This window comes from Hydra vulgaris, chromosome 08 (genome assembly GCF_038396675.1).
Source record: "Hydra vulgaris chromosome 08, alternate assembly HydraT2T_AEP".
Classification (NCBI taxonomy): Eukaryota; Metazoa; Cnidaria; class Hydrozoa; order Anthoathecata; family Hydridae; genus Hydra; species Hydra vulgaris.
In genome coordinates, this window is record NC_088927.1 from 31,672,985 (window position 1) to 31,694,101 (window position 21,117).

The 21,117-nt window shown below is 27.7% G+C and overlaps 1 protein-coding gene and 2 long non-coding RNA genes across 3 annotated transcripts; 2 read left to right on the top strand and 1 right to left on the bottom strand.

Moving 5' to 3' along the window:
- Positions 1-218: 218 nt before the first annotated feature.
- LOC124817300 (uncharacterized) lies at positions 219-1,181 on the top strand. Its single transcript, XR_010640456.1, has 2 exons — positions 219-322; positions 1,078-1,181. It is a non-coding gene; the product is annotated as an uncharacterized LOC124817300 (long non-coding RNA).
- Positions 1,182-2,190: 1,009 nt separating this feature from the next.
- LOC136083251 (uncharacterized) lies at positions 2,191-3,369 on the bottom strand. The gene has a single exon (XM_065802652.1). The coding sequence runs from the start codon at positions 3,367-3,369 to the stop codon at positions 2,191-2,193; it is 1,179 nt and encodes a 392-aa protein (XP_065658724.1).
- Positions 3,370-7,281: 3,912 nt separating this feature from the next.
- On the top strand, positions 7,282-8,588 carry LOC136084292 (uncharacterized). The gene is made up of 3 exons (XR_010640457.1): positions 7,282-7,646; positions 7,722-7,932; positions 8,105-8,588. It is a non-coding gene; the product is annotated as an uncharacterized LOC136084292 (long non-coding RNA).
- Positions 8,589-21,117: the final 12,529 nt, after the last annotated feature.

Below are 21,117 nucleotides of genomic sequence, written 5' to 3' on the forward strand. Positions count from 1 at the left end.
TGTACCTGTCGAAGGTACTGTTACAGTTAAACAATTTTTAGCAATTAAAAAAAAGGATCGTGTACAAAAGCTGTTTACAAAAACAATTTTGAGCTGTTATAGAACTTCACACACGATTGCGGTTTTAATGTTATTTGTTTATCGATGGTAAATAGAATTAAATATCACTGAGCATTTACTTTTTAAAATAGTAAATAAAAAATTTAAAAAACCCGCCTGAAAAGTTGAGTAGTTTTCTATTGTTCTCAAAATAAAATGCATATGAAGCTTTACCTTTTAATGTTTGTTCATCTAAAACATGCATAAGAAGCACACACAGATGGTAGGAAAAAAATTGTTAATTTCTTGATTAGATTTTTCATTAGATTAGGTTTAAGTAAACATCATTAGATTTCGATAAAGGTGCACTCCACATGCACGTGGCTGAATATGTAAATGCTTATTTCACAAGATTCTAGATAGTAGCTTGTGATCGTTTGACAGGTAAAGATGGGTTTATGGGGATCTTTTTATGTTATAAACTTAGTCTATATTGTTATATCTGGAAAGGTTATATCTGGAAAAAACATATACATAAAATTTAGAGAGTTGCAAACCAATGGTATTTTTGAATGAGAATTCTGTAATGAAGATCTTACACTTTTTCAAAATTTTCACAAGAATTGGGTTGCTTAGCTTTATTTTTCTACCTTGTCTTTTGCTTACTATTTGCTTACCCCCAAAAAGGTAAAATTTTTGTACTTTGTTGGATACTTGTGATCAATTATGAAAAATTGATTTTAAAGTATTTTTGGAACAAGTCATTTCGCGATTTAAAAATAATTACAAAATTTTGGTAGAGGTTTAGTTATAAATATTAGGAGCTCGGAATTCCCTGAATAATGGTTTGACATGGGCGTATCAAACAACATTGTATATTATTCGACATGCTTGCTTTATGTATGTTTTCTTTAATGTTGAGGAGCATGTGTTTGCCCAAACAATAGTTGATATAACTGCAAATAAACGAATAATATATTTTTTTAGCAAACTTTGATTAGAAAGTCCTTTATTTAATACATTAATATTTTTTATTAGCTGGGAAGGTGAAGTAAATCATTATTATCATTACCGTTTTTATCTGGAAGAAAATGTGTACGTCTGGGTATTTATTGAAATCTAGCAATCTTTTTTTTTTTAATGTAAATATTTTTGTTTACTGGATTTAATAGAATCAAAATTTACTAATAATGAAATAATTAGCCTTTTTTTTTCTCTATCTCCTATATTTGTTCTCTATTCCCACTATCTGTTACATTTTTTATAGAGTATTGTTTTTTTAAAAGTTGATTTCCTGTGGCTATTTAGGTAATGCTCTTATTGGCAATATTGCTGAAGATATTATTTTAAGAACATGTATTAAGAATTTATGCACCATGAATTATTTATTAGGGGAGATGGGGGCGCATTGATCGCCGTAGCAGTGTTTTGAAAATTGCGCAGAACCTGAAAGAGATGTAAAAACTTATTAACTACGAAACACGTGTAGAACTATCTGGTTTTTGGAATGTATAAATATGTTGATTTAAAAAAATGATAAACATGAATAATTTTAACTTTTAAACAACCCTCTCAAAAAATCAATGTACCCCAAACTATGGGGTACTATGATCTCCGACTTGGGGCACATTGATCTTATATGCGTAATATTATCTAAACGTTTAACACTTCTATAACTAAATCTTGTAAATAATTTAGTCAAAGGGTAATATTGTATAACATATAATACATCTAAATTTTTTAATTATTTTTTAAATATAGCAGTTAAACCCACTAGTCTAATTTTTAATTAAAAAATGTATATATCACAGCAGCTATAAGCTACCCGCTTTATATACGTTTAAAACTTTACAACAACTTGAAATTTATAAGAACTGAAATATAAAGACTGAAATAAGAATACAACTTTTAAGTTTACAAAACTTGTTAAAAGTACAATATTTTGATTAAGAATATTTCATCATTTGTGAAAGTCAAGTTGTGAAGCAGCTTTTGGTTTACATTGTTTTTTATTCCTAAGCAAGTAATTCTTAGTTTCTTTCTTATCTTTTGTGGAGACTTTTTGTTGATTTTTGGTTTGCTTCAAAATTTTCTTTTCTTTTGACAAACGAATTTCATTTCTGACAGGAGTATCAGTCAAGATCCTTGTTTTTAACTGCCTACTTTTAACATTTTTTTTCTGGCAGATGCTTTTGGGTAAGGTTTTAAAACCTCAGGTGAGATTATAGAAGCAACACTTGTTGACACTTTGTTTAAAATACTTGTTTCAATATTTACTATAGTTATTTCAGACTCTATGTGATTAACATGTGCTGGTATCATTTCAGATTCCATGTTGTTGACAGGAGTGATAGTAACTGTATCTGGAGCAGCTCTATCTGTAACTGATGATGGTAAATATTCGTCATCATTGAAAATTTCAGAATTGAATGGCTCAATGCCAGCTACTCTAAATCCTGTCTGTATATTAGATGGTGAGAAAGCTTTTGTATACGGTTCTCGAACTATTGAAACAATATCATAAATGGTCATTGGTCTTGGGTTTGAAACCATCCAATTATCACATGCAGAATTGTAAATTCTTTTCAATGGTCCAAAAACAGTTCTATCTAATGGCTGCAATTTATGGCTGCAATGGGTAGGAAAACTTATCATTGTAATTCCGTGTTGAATTGCAAGCTCCAAGCCTTTAACAGAAATATGACTTTCATGACTGTTGAGAAGTAACAAAACTGGAGATTCCTGAGAACAGTTTGAATATTTAACAAAATGTTTAATCCATTCTATGAAAATTTCTGAGTTCATCCAACCAGAAGGATTTGCAAATCCCACACATCCAGGAGGTCCTTCCTTAATCATGTAATCATGAAACTTTACCCTAGGAAAAATAAATAATGGAGGAATGGAATTTCCAATAGCATTAGAGGCACAACATGCAGTTACCAATGTTCCTCGTTCTGCAGATGTGATTCTTCCAACTTGTTTGCTTCCTCTACCAGCTAAAACCTTTACCGGCTTTTGAACGGTTGTTAAACCAGTTTCATCAACATTATATATACAGTTAGGATTATATTTATATCGATTTCTTACCGTTTTAAGATTTTGAAAAAACTCTCTTACAGTGTGTTTGTTAAAAGCTGTTGATCGAGCGAAGCTCGTTGCTTCAGGTGTTCGTAGAGACAACTCTGGTTGTCTTTTCATAAAACCTTGCAACCAATCAATGCCTGCAATTTTATTTTTGACCCATGATGATGGGCATATCTTATTGTTTTTTAAAGCAAATTCATATGCCAATAATCGCGTTGACCTAGTTGAAAGGCCATAGTTCATTTATGATGCAATTAGTAAATAACTTGATAAACTTTTTTCATCTTCTGCTGTAAAAACTTGTCTATTGTTGTAGTTAGGCTTGAAAGCTTCATTTGGATTAAGCCTCTTTTTACGACAATATCTTTTTAAAGTCATTCTATCTATGTTAAACTGACGTGCTACAACATTCAGTTGTGTTCCTTCTAAAACTTTATTAACAGCTACTTTCACTTGGTATAGCAACTTTATTTGTTTTTTTAATTCTATTTCTAACCATTTTAAGATCTGTAAAAAAATATATCAATAAAAACATGTTTTTAATAAATGCTAATATTTAACATAATAATATTATGTTAAATATTTTTTAATTATTATGTTAAATATTATTCTTTTGATATTATAAAATAATAGTATTATTATTACTAGCTTATAACATAAGTAGATTTAAAAAATGAAATGCTCAAAGCTATTGTTTGTTTATATATAGTTTTTTTTTAAATTATAAATACAATTCCATTCGTTTAACTGTATTGCTTATAAACAAAAACATGGGGCACTTCGTCTTCTATGGGGCACTTTGATCCTCCGATCAATGGGCCCCGCATAGTCAAAGATCAATGTACCCCAATAGGTATAGGTAACATATTGATAGCAATATCTACTGTATAAATTGCAGCCAAATAAAAATTATATATTATATTATACACCTAACACTTACAAATTTAAAATAAAATTGTTGTTAACCCATACAGACATCTAAATAAAAATATATTTGAATTATAGTACGATTTTAAAAAATCACTTTTTATGACGAAAAACAATATTTTCTTTATTTTTTTTGACGCTGATAACCTTATGAAAAAATATTACGAATAGTAAATTAGGGAAGCATAATGGTTAATTAAATTGCAACCTCACTTCTAGTAAGGCAAAAATGAACGAGTAAAAGCCAAAAGATCATACTGCCCCGGCGATCAATGCGCCCCCATCTCCCCTACTTATTACAGTTATCTTAAATATAATTTTAATCAGCATAATGCATTTTTGATTTTAATCAAAATTATATCTATATTTGTAATTAAGTTCATATAGAAAAATCCCAAATCTTTCATTAAACCAGTCAAGTTTTATTTTTTATTAAGTTATATTTTTGTTATTCTAAAAATTTATTAGACTAAAATTTTAATCAAAAAAGAAAGAAAAAAAAAAAAAAGAAAAGATATACCTTTTTTAATTCAATATTTGCATAAAAATGATTCAATTTGGGTATAACTTTTAGACCTAATAATTTAAGAACAACTTGAAAAAATTCTTTCAAACTTGGCCCACAATTAGTACATATTTTAATTTATTAACACTCCTTGTTAATAGGTTAAAAACACGTACCAAAATTATTAAAATATTTTATACCTATATTTTATAAACAGCTTCTTTTCTTTTTTAAACGGCAATAGTTTTTAAGGTCATAAATGAGCGGGTTTGAATTTTTGGGTCATGATTTCTTTAAACACATTAATTGAACCATAATTTTGGTATATGTTAACTAAACACGCAGTAAAAAATTTCATGCTATAGCATTGTTACTGTTTGAGATATATTCCTTAAAGTTGAAGCAAAAGTTTGAAAAACACATAGTTAAGAAAAAAGCAAAACAAGAAAAATGTTTATAAAAAAAAACTATTTAAAGTTTGATATCCACGAGGAAAATAAGGACTTGTTACTTCTTTTTTATTTTAAAGGTCTATAAATCCTTTCTTAATCTTTCTAATTATATTTCTTAGCTTATTAATATCATATGATGATTTCTTTTGCGACATTTGAATACTAATTTTATATTTGTTTATGAACCATACTTCTTGGAAGAACGTTATATACCGAAAACTTTTTAGCTGTGCCTTTTTTATTATTTTTTTTTAATTTTGTTTTTTCTTTGTGAAATGGTTGGATAACCCATAAATACCGAAAACTTTTGTAAAAGATATTAAACTAGTTTTCATTTGCATAAATTTTATTGTAGAACAGAGAAAAAACTCTAACGGCTCGATTCTAAACAAGCAGAGTGAAATATGGTTGATTTTTCAGGATATGTTTTTTAGCTTCTGAGTAATTTAAAGAAATGGAAAGAACTGATACGATATTATTTGGAAAAAACTGTAACAAACTAGGGTTTATATCTTAAAATGTATATTTTTAAAGTGGAAATAACGGTTGCTAAGATGTTGCTAAGAAAGCTTATTTTCAAAATATATGTAGAAATAGTCATTTTTAAATTTTTTTACATTTAGGAGTTAAAGTTTCTTTACATTTAATATAAAAGTTAATTTATTTAATATACATCATTAAAGAGCAAAAAAATTATAAATAATAAATTTTTTTTCTGTAGAAATCAAAGTCAATGCTTCTGCCTATCCAAAGATGCGCTTTGCTATCTATAAAATAAAAATGCATTCAAATATTAATTAATTGGTGTGACATAAATAAACTGAATTCCAGGTTTTCAGTTTTTGACACTCCTCTAAGCCAGTTGTTCAATATTGTAAATTGGTTTTGAGATTGACCCAAATATTAAAGTTTAAATATTAATGTTTCACAATAAAACATTTAAGGTTTAGTTAGTGTCTGTCACAGAATTAACTTTTAATGGCTTATAAGAATAATTTAATGCATAATTATTTGAGTAATGTTCTGATAAGTCATAAAATTTATAGTTGTTGCTAATCTAAGTCTAAATTTTTAGATGAGCTTTTATAACATGTACAAGTGTGAAAAGTTGGCACTCTTATTTAAATAAGCAAAGCTTACAAAAAAAATTTTTTTCACATGATCCCTTTCTCACATAATTATTATTCTTTTTTAAATGATTATTAGTTCGTTATAAAAATTTAATAACAGGTTCAATTTTTATCGAAACCTGTACAGCAGGTATCAAAAGAAGGTTTACAAAGTATATGTACAGAATGTGTACATCAAGAGCGACAGAGGAACGTCTAAACCACCATTTCATATATTAGGTAATATAGTTTTCTTTAAAAAAAGAAGTGTATTTTTTTATATAAATATTTAGTTTTTGTATGAATTTTTTTGTCCCTTTTACCAGGCTACCACTAAGTATGAAAGACGTATCATGTCTTTTGATCTAAAATGTTAAGTAAGGATCTTGGTAAATACAACTTGCCACCCAATCATTAAAAAGGTATCGTTTTTATAACAACAACTTTAATGTGGTTTTTATACAAAAAAGTGGAGGCCTAGGAACAAAAAAAACTTAAATGTTTCCCCCTCTACTCAAACGTAAGAGCACAAATGTAATAAAACTTTCAACTTTACTGTCTTAAACTAAATTTAAATTCATCGACAGTTTATAAATTTCGTACAAACTTTCCGGCCATAAAAATGCATCTTTAAGTAAGTTGCAAACACTATCAGCGGAGGTATGATGTGAATGATGTAAAGTTATTTAACAAAATAATTATGCATTTCAACAGTTATTTCAATTCTACCAGTATGAAGGAATTGCAACAAAACAGCTAATTGGTTTTTGAGACTCACACCAGATTTCGAATCTGCAATGTCAGTAAAAAACTTTTTACACAATAGCCTTTTTACACATCTCAAGAAGTTTTGCTATCTCGTACTAAATACTATAAATATTTTTATTATTTGAACTTTGAAAGTCTAAGTTATTTATTATATTTCAAAATTAAATTCAATCAAATTTAATTCAAGTTTGTATTATTTTATTGCAACCAAGTTAAATTGATTCACAATTTAACTCGGTTGCAATAAAATAAATTAAATTTACATAATTTGATTTAGTTGTACTCATTTTTATTTTTTAAAAAAAAAAAAAAAAAAGCTAACTCCAAATAATAAATAAGTTACAACATTTTATTAAAATTTTGTAATTCATCCGTTTTATTTAAATCTTTGTAATTCATCTTTAATTCATCATAAATCAATAATAAAGAAAAAATTTTCGAATCTATGAAGACGCAATGGAACAAGTCAAAACGTATGAGAATTAAAGAAGGAACATTTTCAAATTTAGATAATCTCGTTTTAAAATGGCTTTTAAATGCAAAGAGTTGAAACATAGCAGTATCAGCATTAATTTCAAAAACGAAAGCGAGGAAACTTGCTGAAAAGAAAAATGCCAAAGGATTTCAAGCATTTGATGTTGGCTTCATTATTGGAAAAATAGATATAATGTCTCTTTCAAGGCGGTATGTGGAGAGGGTAACTCTTGTACAGTTGATATGATCATGAAAGGAAACAAATCTCCGTACAAACTTATCTAGGTATAACTTTATGAAATTTAAAATGCAGATAAATTTGTTTTTTTTTACTAAATCTTCGATCTGATGCTTTTATAGGGGGGAAGCACAGTGAGACGGCCACAGCAAATTCCTATGTTTGTAATTGGTAAATAAACTTCACCTAACAACTTCTAAGGAGTTAAGCACTTACCTTGCAGATACAGAAATCAAAATAAAAGCTGAATGGGTAGCGTACTGTCCAAAGAGTGGATACGAGAAATGGATACAAAGTTTACAAAAGAAAAAAAGAACGAAGCGTGTATAATAGGTAACCTATTGAACTCATCGTTTTTTTTTTACTAACGAGTACCACGTCTAAACTTTAACCAATGGATCAGGGCGTAATACGCTCTTTGAAAGTTTATTACAGATATTTGACATTACAAAAACTGATCTTAGTTATCGATAAAAGAAAATATCTTCCTATTTTTTCAATTTAGATGCGATGAAAATGCTTGATATTGCATGACAAAAAGTGAAAATCTCAGCCATTATTAATTTTTTGCAAAATCAGGAGCTGCGAAAGATCAGCAGAAATCTGTCCCGTTGGATGAAGACAACAACCCATTTAAAAGAGCTTCAAAATCAGATAGAAAAACTTGATAATTTTTAACCCCAAGTACAACAACTGAAAATATCATTTTTGCAGATGAAAACCTAATGAGCACAATGCCTTTACTAACAGATGGACAGTTAATAGAAGAAGTAAAAAATGCAACGAATGATGCTAATGACGAGGAAGATATTAATGATGATAATGCGATCAATCCAGTTTGCCCAAAAGTTACTGATATTTGAGAAGCACTGCAAGTTTTGAATGACTATAAGGCCTTCAGTCTTTGTGGTCAAAGTTTTCAACAAAAGTTCAATGCAGTCTCAATTATATTCGATAGAGACGTTTCTTCAAAACTAAGACAGGGTGGCGTTACAGCATTTTTAAGTTTATAATGTATTGTTTTTACCTTTGATATCAAAACTTTTAATAACTTGAATTGTTTTTAATCATCAGCAAAAGTATGTCCCGATAACTCAAACATTTACTAACTCGAACTATTTTCTCGGTAAGTTTCGAGACATTGGGAGTTCACTGTAATTACTATATATTAAAAAAAAAGTTCTTTTAAGCTTGCTATATAAAGTGTTAAAAATTTTTATTTTTATTTTTAAGATTAAACTTATTATTTTCATTGTTTATTTATTATCAATATTATTTTCACGCGCAGCCTAGTGCACATATTTTTAACAATTTTATTCATACACTATTTAGCAATTAACGCAGCGAGTGTATATACATTGACTAATTTAGTTATTTTCTGGCGCAGCGGAGTCTACATACACTGACTGATTTATTTAGCCATGTTTGTAGTGGAGTGCACCTTCATCCGACTGAGGACTTTTGCCAAAAGTCTTTATTATAACATCAAAAATTTTATCTTTTACGGATACACCACATAGTTTTATGCATTAACCTCTGTAGTTATTCAGCATTATCTTTGTTAAAACAAATTAGCAAAGTAAAAACCGTTTTTTTCAAAAGCATTTATTTGTTGATGTTGTTTTCCTTGTTTTAAATAATGTGACAAAATTTGATTAAAAAAACTACTGAAACAACTTTTCAAAAATTAAAAAAAATATGCAGACATTTCTCATTCCTTTCTTAGGAGTTGACACTTTTCTATGGTATCTCTGTTTAAAAAACGTCTCAAAAACAAGAAAGACAATTCAGCTTAGGATTGCCTTTATCCATCACTTACAATTATACAATAACACTTACAATATTAGCTTTAATTTTAATGAAAAACTTTTTTTGACTTGATTTTAGTTTAAATTCATTTAAAAGTTGATGACGTTATTAGAATGATGACATTCACGTTATTAGAATGATGACATTCACGTTATTAGAATGTTGAGATTTACGTTATGAGAATCGTGTACCATTGGTAGAATATGTTTTACAATACAATAAGTTTTAAATCTTCATGTTTACAAACCAAAAATGTTTATTTAAACAGCAAAAAATTATCTTTCATTTTGTATCTTTAATAATGCCTACATAATCTTGCCATAATGTTTTGTGATTAATGAAAGTCTACATTGACATAAATCTTTTTTTTACAGCTTTTTAATATTTAGATCATACTAGTTGCTTTTGTTTTTTGTGCTTTTATGGTTTAGAAATTTAGAAAGTGAAAAACCTCTCATAATAATTGCTCTTTGATTGTTTCAGAGCATGAGTGCATTATATTTCATAGCACAAGTGCACCATGTTTCAGAACATAAGTGCATCATATTTTATAGCACAAGTGTATCATGTTTCAGAACACAAGTGTATCATATTTTATAGCACAAGTGCATCATCTTTCAAAGCACAAGAGCATTATACTACAGAGCATAATTGCATCATATTTAGTATTAAAGTAATTTAGAAGCATCTGTTAATGCAACTTTTTTGTATACAATACGTCTTTTTTCAGTCTTGTTAGCAAAAAACTTTACATTTTTAGTTTGATTATCTCGTTACCCTTTAGTAAATATTAAACATTGCAAATTTATTCTTTCAATCTTTGACAGTTTTTAATATCCTTTAAACCAAGCGTCATCTTTATTCGGCTTTCGTTGAATAGAAAATTTTTGAAAAACACTTCCTAAATATGAATCTTTGCGTGTTAAAAAAAAATCTGATTTGTAACAAGATTTTGAGTGAAAACACAAACGCGTTGTGCATTTAGAGAATTTATTTTTTTGAGCTTTTATTTAAAAACAGCATGAATACAAATAACTAAATTCACTCTTATAATTAATTGATTTGATCATAAATGTTTACTTATCAGAAACAAAAAAAATATAAACATCTTTTTGCAAAAAGTTGAGATAAAAAAACAATCTATATTGATTTATATTGAAGATGAAAAAAACCTGTGGAGCTGTACAAGAAATTTATATACAAACATCGTGGTCATATACAAATATCACGGTCACGTATAAATATTGTGGACAAAAAACACCAAGACAGTTAAAATCAAAACTCTTTTTATAAATTGAAATCAAGATTGTACTAATCATTATTTGTTGTATGATCAATCACCATGGTAATCACCATGGTAAAAACTGAAGTGTAACTTTTCAGCCGGCGCGCTATGGCTTCGAAAGATTGAAAGCTTCTCAGTTTCTAGTTTACAGTTGTTGGACACTTCTATTTTTTTTAGAGGTTTTTTGTTAAAGTTTTAATTCAGGTTTTTTAAAATCACTTTTGCAAGTCGGTTAACATTAGATAGAAAGTGTTGAAAACGAATCAAAAAATGCATCATTGTTGACTCTTTGTGTTTTTTTCTAAAAATAGATAACACTTTAATTTTTAAACTTCATATTTCTAAGCTTTAATAGTCGTTAAATTTCTTGGCTGTTATAGACTGAAATTCTATATAATTTCAGTTTCAACTCATATGAGTTACAACGTTGTTTTTATTCTAATATATCCTGATACAAAACGTTCATAAAATGTTGAGGTTCTAAAATTTTACGGTCGTATCTTTTTAACCCCAAAATATATTTTTAAGAAATTTATATTATTAGCGCAATAATATAGTTGACAAAAATTAATTTTAAATTCAGAAAAATGTTCTGCTCCTACTGGCACACACAAACCATGCATAAATCTTAAATAAAAATTCAGACAAATAAAAAGCCGTAAACAGTATTTTAAATATTTGCTACAAAAAAGGTTTCGTATTTTCTTAACATAAATTCATCTTTGAAAATCGTCTTATTGAAGTGTATTCAATAACAAAGGCTTCTAATTTTTCACATTGATGTCAATGTAGACATTTATCTTATACACAAAAAATCTTTTCGGTGTCTTGTATTTGGTTTTTATGCTCTGCTTTGATGTTTGTTTTGTTGTAACACCAAGCGTGGTGTTACTTCATGAGATGGAATCTATTAATGTGAAACTTTCATCCAAGTGTAACTTTCTCTGCAAATACATTATGAACATATAGTTTAAAGTTAGGCATAGACTCTACAAATTTTTTCTTTGCTCTTTGTTAGATATATCAAGTTTCATTTCAAAACAGTATTTATTAACTAAATCTAACAAAGGCTAATAAGTATTAACTTGCCAAAAACAATGGTTCTTATTTTATTTTATGTTGACTGATATTTCGTAAAAACAATGGTACTTATATATTTGCGTCTGTTAATCTTATGTTGACTGATATCTCGTAAAAACAATGGTACTTATATATTCGTGTCTGTTAATCTTATGTTGACTGATATCTCGTAAATCGTCTTGTTAATCTTTATTAACTGAATTGAAAATGTTCTAAAATAATTAAAAAAAAATGATCTCTCTTCTTTAAACCTTCCCAGGATTTCAATACACTCCAAATACTTGATTTGATAATGAAGTGTATTTCGTGCCTAAATTTTAATTATTTGTCACAGTTAGGTTCATCAAATTCACAATCATTATAGCTTTGCCTGAAAACAGTTTTCTTGAATTTAAAATTTTGTCAGTAAAGAGTAACAACAATTTTACTTTCATAATGTTTATAAATAGGGTATTAAGGGGTGGAATTGTGTTTTATATAAGGTTTACTATCAAATTGGTGCATTCCGAATTTGTTTGCAAGTGATCCAAAGTCTTTAGAACTTCTTTTTCATCCGTTGCCCCTTCACAATCGCAACAAGGGTATTGGTCACCTTGACCCTATATTTTTGAAAGATTTTTTAGGTAAGGCTCATTTTAAATTTCCATTGCAGTTTAATTCAAGATAATGAAATAATGTAAACTTAGGTAGGCTAAGGTAATTTCAATTGATTAAGGTGTTAGAAAGGTGTTGAAAAAGTGTTAGAAAGGTGTTGGAAAAGTGTTTTCAGATTAAGAGGATTTTTTTCAATATTTCAAGCTATGTTTAGTATGATCGCTTTGTTTACCCCGGTGTTCTTCTGGACCCTTAGTTAAAAAAGTGAACCCCCGGTGTATTTCAGAATCCATAGTTAAAAATGTGAAGCTTTTGCACCAGCATCGCTTATTTATATAAAAGATAAACTTTTATAAAAAAAAGATTTTTATAAAATAAAGAATAAAACAGTGGGGATTCAAGTTGAAATTGACAATATGCAATCACACTAATCTTTTCAAAGAGTTTCCATGTAAATTTTTAACAAAGTATAGTAATTATATAAAAGACCTTAATAAGCTACTGGTACTACGCTGATAAGATAATCAAATGAAGACAAAAAAAAACCGAAAAAAAGGTAAAGTTACTTTAGAGCAGTTACTTAAACACAAATGTTTTTTTTTCAGTAACTTAAATGAACGTAACGCTGTTGCCAATCATTCGAACCTTTTTAGATATATATTCCATATTTTTAGTTCTCGATATGTCATGTCATATTCCGAAAACTCCAATTAGCCAGACCTACTTGTAATATTCGCACAGGACTTTTCTTTATTCCAGATCACCCTACATCTTATCTTATCTCTTTCATTATAACTAAGATCGCAACATTCTAAAGACTTAACTTAATTTATCTTCAAGTTCATAATGGTTTCACTTTTTATACATTTTACAGTTGATCGGTCTCAGTACACTTAAACAGAAAGTGTGTTTCCTCCTGTTGCAAGTTTTAAATTGTTACAAAAATATAAAATAAATTAGTCTCTAAATGAATAAAGACTTTGGTTTAAGGCAGATACCACGTGATTTGCAAATTGGAGTAAAAATACCCTTAAAAAACGCCTCTAGTATTCTCCTGGTTGACGAAAATTAGTTTTTGAAAAAGAAAACCTTTATCTTAAATACAATCATAATTTATAAATAGATTTTAAATTTCATTAAGATTTATTTTGGTACTCAAAAGATACCGCCATATAAAGTTTAGAATAAGAAAGAAAAATATAAAAAAGAGGTTTTTTAATTCGTTTTCACCAATTTCTATTTCATGTCAAAATACTAGAAAAAGCGGCTTAAAAAGCTCGAAGTAAAAGTCTTGAAAAAAGAAATAAAGTTTAAAGGTTTTTAGTTCAAAAATATAATTGCTATTTTTTATAACTAGCTGATAACTTTAATACCGCCATACACTTTTTTTTTTTTTTTTAGTTGCCCGGATGCTTTGTTTTTGAGGCAAGTGCGCATCCATTGCGCGACAGCTGCTCGACTCTCAAAGATAAGAAGTTGATAATCAAGTTTATCATCTGATAACTTATTCAATTATCAGTGTTATAATCAAATTAATATTATTCAACTTTGATCTTTGAGCTTCATACCTACGAATTTTAGCCATAAAGATTGTCTTAATGTACAAAGAACAATTTATTGCATTTATTATTTTTATAAAATTTACTATTTTTTAATTTTTTCCAGTTTTATTTTTATGACTTTTATTATTTTCTCCTGATTTTTTTTTAATTGACTATTTGTTATTTGAAGTAATAACGTGAAAATATCTGAATAAAAGTTTGGTCGAAATTGTGAGACATGAATATTTTTAGTAAATAATTATTTTATCTAATTTTCATATATAAAAAGTATATATAAAACGCTAAATTAATATCTATATACTAAATAAAAAAATAAAAAAATTGTAGAAAACGTCAAAATATAATTTAAGAACCAAACAAAAAAAGTTTTAAGGTGTTAACAAATTGAAATAATAAAAATGTTGAAAACTATATATTAATGCATTGTTTTTACTTATTAAATTACTTATGAAGCATTTTTATTTTTATAAAGAAAAAACGTGTTTATAATAAGTGTTTGTTTAATTCAAACATGATATAATTAAATACTATTTTATAATTAAATATTATTTTATAATTAAATATTATTTATAATTAAATATTGTTTTATAATTAAATATTATTTTATAATTAAATATTATTTTATAATTAAATATTATTTTAGTATTAATTAAACTATGCAATTTTTAAGCATTTTTTTCTTGGTTTAATCAACTCTTTAATGAGAACTTCCTAACAAGTGATAAGGTTTTCAAACTTTAAAGTGAGTAAAGTTGAAATTATAAACAAATCTTTGAACTCCCTGCAATTTATTTGTACATTAATTTCTAATTTTTTTCTTTTTAATGTTATTTTTCTCCCCAAGACTAACGGAGTAGGCCACTACAATCGAGGTGGCTACTTTTCTTAATGAAGTTACAACTTCAAGTATGGTTATTAGATTTAGGTGTTGGGCTTGATTTAACGCATGTTTGATTTAACGCATGAACCCACATAAAATATGTCATCACAATTGACAATATGCAAAGAAGTGTCATGGAGAAAACTTTCCGCAGAGATTTTATTAGTATTTTTATATTTTAATTTGGTGTTAGGAATAATAATAATTTTCCTATTTGTAAAATATACAAATGGCAAGAGCAAGAAGAAGACAAAGTAATCTTACCGCAAAGCCCATTAACAATCCGTAAATAATATATATTCACAAATCGTTAAACGTCATAAAAAATTTAAAGAAACATAACACGTTGCGTAGGATCATGATCTAAGACCCAGCAACACATCCCTAGAAATGCTTTTTTTGTTTATCATCAGAAGACTCTTACTTATTCTAAAAATGTAAAAATCCTCTCATTTACCCTCAAAAATAACTTTGAATGATCATAACTTCTAAACAATAAACTTTTTTTTTAATGAAATTGAACATCTGTTGATGAATTTTGATCTAGTTTAAAATAATAAAATAAAAAAACATTTGAAAAATCCCTATTAGGAACCTTACCCCAGGCCCCAGGTGTACATGGTATATGACATGCAAAATATAAATAATAAACTAACCACATTGACCAGAACATTTTTTTTTTACGGCAATTAAGTAATTGTAGCTAATCCTATTGGATCCCGGAGTCATTGGGGGTCATATAGGGTTGTTTTTTTTTTACGTCGATAATACTTTATTGCCGTAGAAAAAAAGTTGTAAGCATCAACCTGGTTTTTTTTAGCGCAATAGTTTGGATTGTGCTTCTCAACTTTTCTCATTTGCAAAACTGATTGAAATCAGTTTCAAAAAATGAGAAAAGTTCGGTCCAGTAACCTAAGCTTACAGATATAACATGCGTTAAATAAATTCTGTTTATTTATAGAATAATCGTCGTAGTTTATGCAAGTTTTAACTTGCATAAACCATTATAATATTTTAATAATAAGTATTTAATTACTATTATTATAATTAGTTAAGGTGGCTCGTATAGAAAAAAAAAATTTCTTAATATAATAAATTGCAACGGTTCATGTATACTTTTTTTATTTTTGATGATATAAGAAACTCAAATTTCATTAAAAAAACTGTAGATGAATTATATTTTAGGCAACTTTCAACAAAATAAGAGGGAAAAAACGCAAATTTGAAAAAATTCAAAACAATGTTTCTTGATTAATTTTGGTTTAAACTCAAAAACCTTTTGGTTATAGCTTCATTTCATTATTTTCATTCATTTCTACTAAAAGAATAGAAAAATAATTAAAATATCAAATACGGGACGCAATACTTAAAAAAATCACAAATTTTTACGTAATAAAAAACGGGTGTTGTGTTATAAAAATTGATAAAACTATTCTTAGTTGATCATTTTAGTACATCTGAAATCTTTATGATTAAGGAACATACACTAAAAATTTCAGCCAAAAAGTTTTTCTTAATCTCGAGATATCATGTTTTGAAGTTCAAAAAAAGATTAAAATTAAAAAGCTATGAAAATCATGACCAAAGTTTTCCGATAAATAGAAATTATTAGCAAAAAAATGAAACTGACCAATAAAAAAGTTTAAGTAAGGTAATATTAGAAGTATTTTATGCAAAATGTATATATTTTCTGAAAGAATTATAAATTTCGAATCAAATGGTATATTAAAAAAAAAATTAGAATTTTTTTTTATTAATTAAGTATTTTTTCTATATGAGCCACCTTAATGTTAAAACTCCACCTTTCATTTCAATGAATTCAATAATATGTTGCTTAATTATGTGTACCTTCAAAGGAATTGTTGTCCCCAGATTTCTATAGCTTGTAGCGAACATAACATTTGACATAAGTAGAGCTTAATGAAAGTACCTTAATGTATTTGGCAGCGGGATCTCCATGACTGGACTCCTGAAAAATAGCTCAAAGCTCTTTATGTTTTTAAGCAACTTATTGTAAGTATTGTCCTCCAAACGGCGCTGCTCTTGGTAAAACACTCTGCAGATGTTTATTGTAGATAGATATCGGTTCACAAATTGTAACCCGCACTCCTTGTTTTCAAACATATTTTTTTAATCTTTTTTAAAAAATTTTCTACTGCTCTATTGTTTTTTTATATTTGTCCGTTAATAAAGGGAGTTAAACAACATTTGTGTCTATTTTTGGATTTTTTAGTTTTACACCATCAGATATCCATGGATCATATAATTTACACTAAATCATATCATTTGCACAGATTCTAAAGAATAATGATTAGTTTTTTAAAAGTTAGGAGATAAGGTCACGCAAAATGAACTAGGATGCTTTGATGCTGCATTTTTTTTCCAACCATTTGAAGCAAAACTTTTAGATCTTTAGATACTATGTAAGAAATAAATAAGGAAGAAATGTTTAAATTATCCAAAATTATCCGCAGATTATGATATTTTTTGTTCAATGAAGGCAGAATGGTCAGTATAATAGTTTTGTGTACACTTGAATCTTTGAAATCTTTGAACGCATATTCATTACACCTTCTAAATTTATTTGGGATTGTATTATTTTCTAACTCTGGTTTTAGGGTAATTGATAGAGTAACTTTAAATAATCTTTGCCCTTCATCTACGCCTATTTTGGTATCAAAATCATTTGTCTCTTAATGTCTGTGATGAAACACCATTGCTACAAGGAACGTCATTGCAATAAACCATAGGATTGCATTCTAGTTATCTAAAGAAGTTGTAGGTATTAGATTATTATTTTCATTTACTCCTAATAACAGTAGGAATATATCACCATCGAATAGTTTTACATAGTTTAAATAATAGTATTACAATCAGCTTGTTCTCAGTCAGTTTAATATGGAAACCAAACACCGCACTTTTCCGTCCTCTTTCACTCCTTAGAAAGTGTGCAACTTCAATAGTTCATTCGTGCTCAAAGTTTTGATAGAGCTGAACAGAACTTTTTCTTGCGTTGTAGGCAATGTTGATCTTATAATGCCCGTCAAGTTCCTTAGTCTTTCTAACTTTGTACAAGGATGAACATATTTGAAACATCGTCGACGCCTTTATAAACAGGTTTTCCCGAAACACATTCAACTATAGGGGCCATATATTTTTTCATTTTTGATTTGCGCCCATTTTTACATATAAAACATTCATATTTTCTCCCTGTGATAACTCTTGTATTCAGATCTAAATTTGATAGTGTATGTCTAGAAACCATAGTTGCTATTATAACGTGACTAAATTTCAACTAAAGTGGCTACAATATAAATAGTACACTTTCATGACCAGTTGGTTTTACTTTTTGATATCAAGTTTTATGTTTTTATAGCAATTGCAGTTATTTTTTATTGCATCAATAATGTTTACTTTTTTGAACGGAACTACTCATTAGACATTTATAATTATCAAAATTGCATGTTTTTAGCATTTTAGAGGTCGCATTTAAACTTTTGAGGGCATTTTAAATAGTACACATTTACTTTTTCTTAAAAAAAAAAACATAGTTCTTGTATTATATTAAAAGAAAATCATTATACTCAGTATTTTAAGGATAAACCTGTTATTCATTTTGAAAAAATCAAATTCTTTTAACTATGGGACGAGGTAAACATGGAACAGATGCCTTTCGAGGAGAAGTACAGGGATTTCGAATCAAGAGGCTAACAAGATTGATGTTTTGGAGAAGCTCGCATTGTCACCACAGTCAGTAAGTGTCAGTCCCAGAAGGCTTTTTTTTCATTTTGAGCAAAGCATAGTAGGAAGGTCTTATTAGCTGAATCTTTTCAGAATATAGTTTTGATAAGGCTTGAGTAGTCTTTTTTCTTTTTATTTACCTTTATATATGATGTTTTATCATTGTTTATAGGTCCTTGCCTTTTCTAAGCCAATGCAAAACATTTTAAGAAAATAAACGTGTTCTTTTGCATGATTACGCATTTTAAATGAATGCTTCAAATAAAAACTTCTGATATGCATTTATGATGTTGGCATGATATATCGGTCCTATTATTTAAATTTCAATGTAATGTTTTCAGTTCATACATCAACGCGTGTGAGGAGTTATTTTAATTATTAACAATTAACACCTAATTATTATGAAATAGTAGTTGTATATAATAAATAATAGTAATTAAATATTGAAATAGCAATTTAACCACACTCACCCGAGGGTGTGGTTCCTAAAAGGGATTTTTCCAACTTTTTTTTGTGCTATATTAAACTAGATCGAAGTTCATCGACAAATTTAGAAACGTTACTCGTTTCGAAGTTGCAACCATTCAAAATTATTTCAGGGGGTAAATGAGGAAATTTTTAAACTTCTTATGGTCATAAATCTTAAACGAAAGGAGATTTTTTGATAAAATTTAAAATCTGTCGAAAAATTTTGATCTAATTCATGATAGAACTTAAAAAATATTTTTATAATCTTAGGAGAAGTATTCTAGGAAGGAGGTAATTTGTGGTTGGGGCAGGTTTCGATTAGCTCCAATTACCTAAAATTTTTCCACATTATTCTCATTTAATATTAACATACTAGAAATTTAAGTATGCCACACGGTTCTTAGTTACTTAACTTGAACAACAAAATTACTGGGCACTCGCCAAAATATGTGTTTTCTACCCAGGCACCGGTTAAAAAAATTGTTTTTTACATTTTTATAATTGGGAAGAGTCTTCTGAAACAAAAAAATTTTCTGGGGATGTGTTGATAGGTCTTAGAGTATGCTTCTCTGCACGTGATAATACAAACAAGTTGGAAAAATAAAGATAATAAACTCAAAAATTGATTTTCAATAACAAATGAACACTAAGTAAAACAATACACAAACGAAAAGTTCAAAATTATATGAAAACAGTTTTCAGTTATTACGATTATATAGTATTAAGAAATGTAAAATAAAGAATTGAACAATTTTCAGAAAAATTTATAACTATATATATTGGAAAAGTGTAAAGAGCAAAAATTTTAAAACTTTTAAAGAACTTAAATCTTTGCATTCAAAAAGAAAATTGACCATATAATATTTTGAAGAATAATAAATTTATATAGCTCTCGAAGAAGTTCTCCATGTTTTGATAAGTTAAAATTCTTTCCTTAGTATTGATTTAAAATCATTTATGTTTGCAAACGTTAAATGTAAATAGAATAGTTGCCCTATGAGTCCAATTAACTTCCGAGCAAATTTATCATATGTTGGAGTCCTACTTTGAAGTGCTCAAACAATGCCACTCAGTTTTTGTATAAAAGATTGCTTGAAAACTCACGCATGATTCTGATCGATTAGCATCAAGAAAACCATTAGAGGAATATACTTGCAAAACCAAATAATTCACCTTTTGAAAACATTGAGTTAGCTACTAGTTTGGATAACCCTTACAAACTTACACTTTTATAAAAGTTAGCTGGACTTTTGCTGAACAACCAAATTAACTTTACTGGGAAACAAAACTTTGTTCTCACGTTTAAATTGAAAAAGAAATAAAATTTCAAAAATCAAATCATTGATAATCTAATAATTGTTCAGCAAATTTCTTTTGAAGAATTTTTCTACTTTTATTATTATCATCCTAATATTGAGGCTTTTTTTTTGTTGCTAAAAACAAAGAATAAAGTAAACAAAAAAATTTTTTATGCTAAAATGGCATAAACAATCTTCAGCAATATCAAGACGAACAAAAAATTATGAGCTATGACAAGTGAGGAATTATTTCAACTTGCTTCATAACTAGACTGGGGATCTAAAGGATATTGAACTTAGAAACATATGCATTTCATACCGCACAATAATGCAATTGACTTTTTGTTTAGTATGACAACTACCATATTTTCAGCTTCCTTATTGAACTTTGTTTACATCTATAGATTTAAAGTTATCTTAAGGTTATAAGTTGGGCACTAATACTTAATTGAAAATTTAAAAATAATATTTTTATCTTTAGATAATTATTTATATCATTAAGACAGTGTTCAAAATAGTTAACTGAAGAGCTGAATAAAAAAAAAAATCAGGTATAACAACCAATTTTTACGAACAATTTTAAAAATTACCTATAGAACTTTAGATCAACTTTAAGACCGTAAAAACTGTTATTTAATCGTGAGACTCAGGGCAAAACCAAGAGAGTTTAAGGATCTGACATAATAACTATTTAAGAACTATTTATGAATCAATCATAACAACACAACATAAAAAATGTGTTGAAAATATTTTTCAAAGTAACTTTGATAATATAAAACGAAGCTTTTGACCTCATTTTGT

Coding starts and splice junctions, on each gene's coding strand:
- LOC136083251 (XM_065802652.1), bottom strand. CDS start 3,369: ATGAACTATGGCCTTTCAACTAGGTCAACGCGATTATTGGCATATGAA.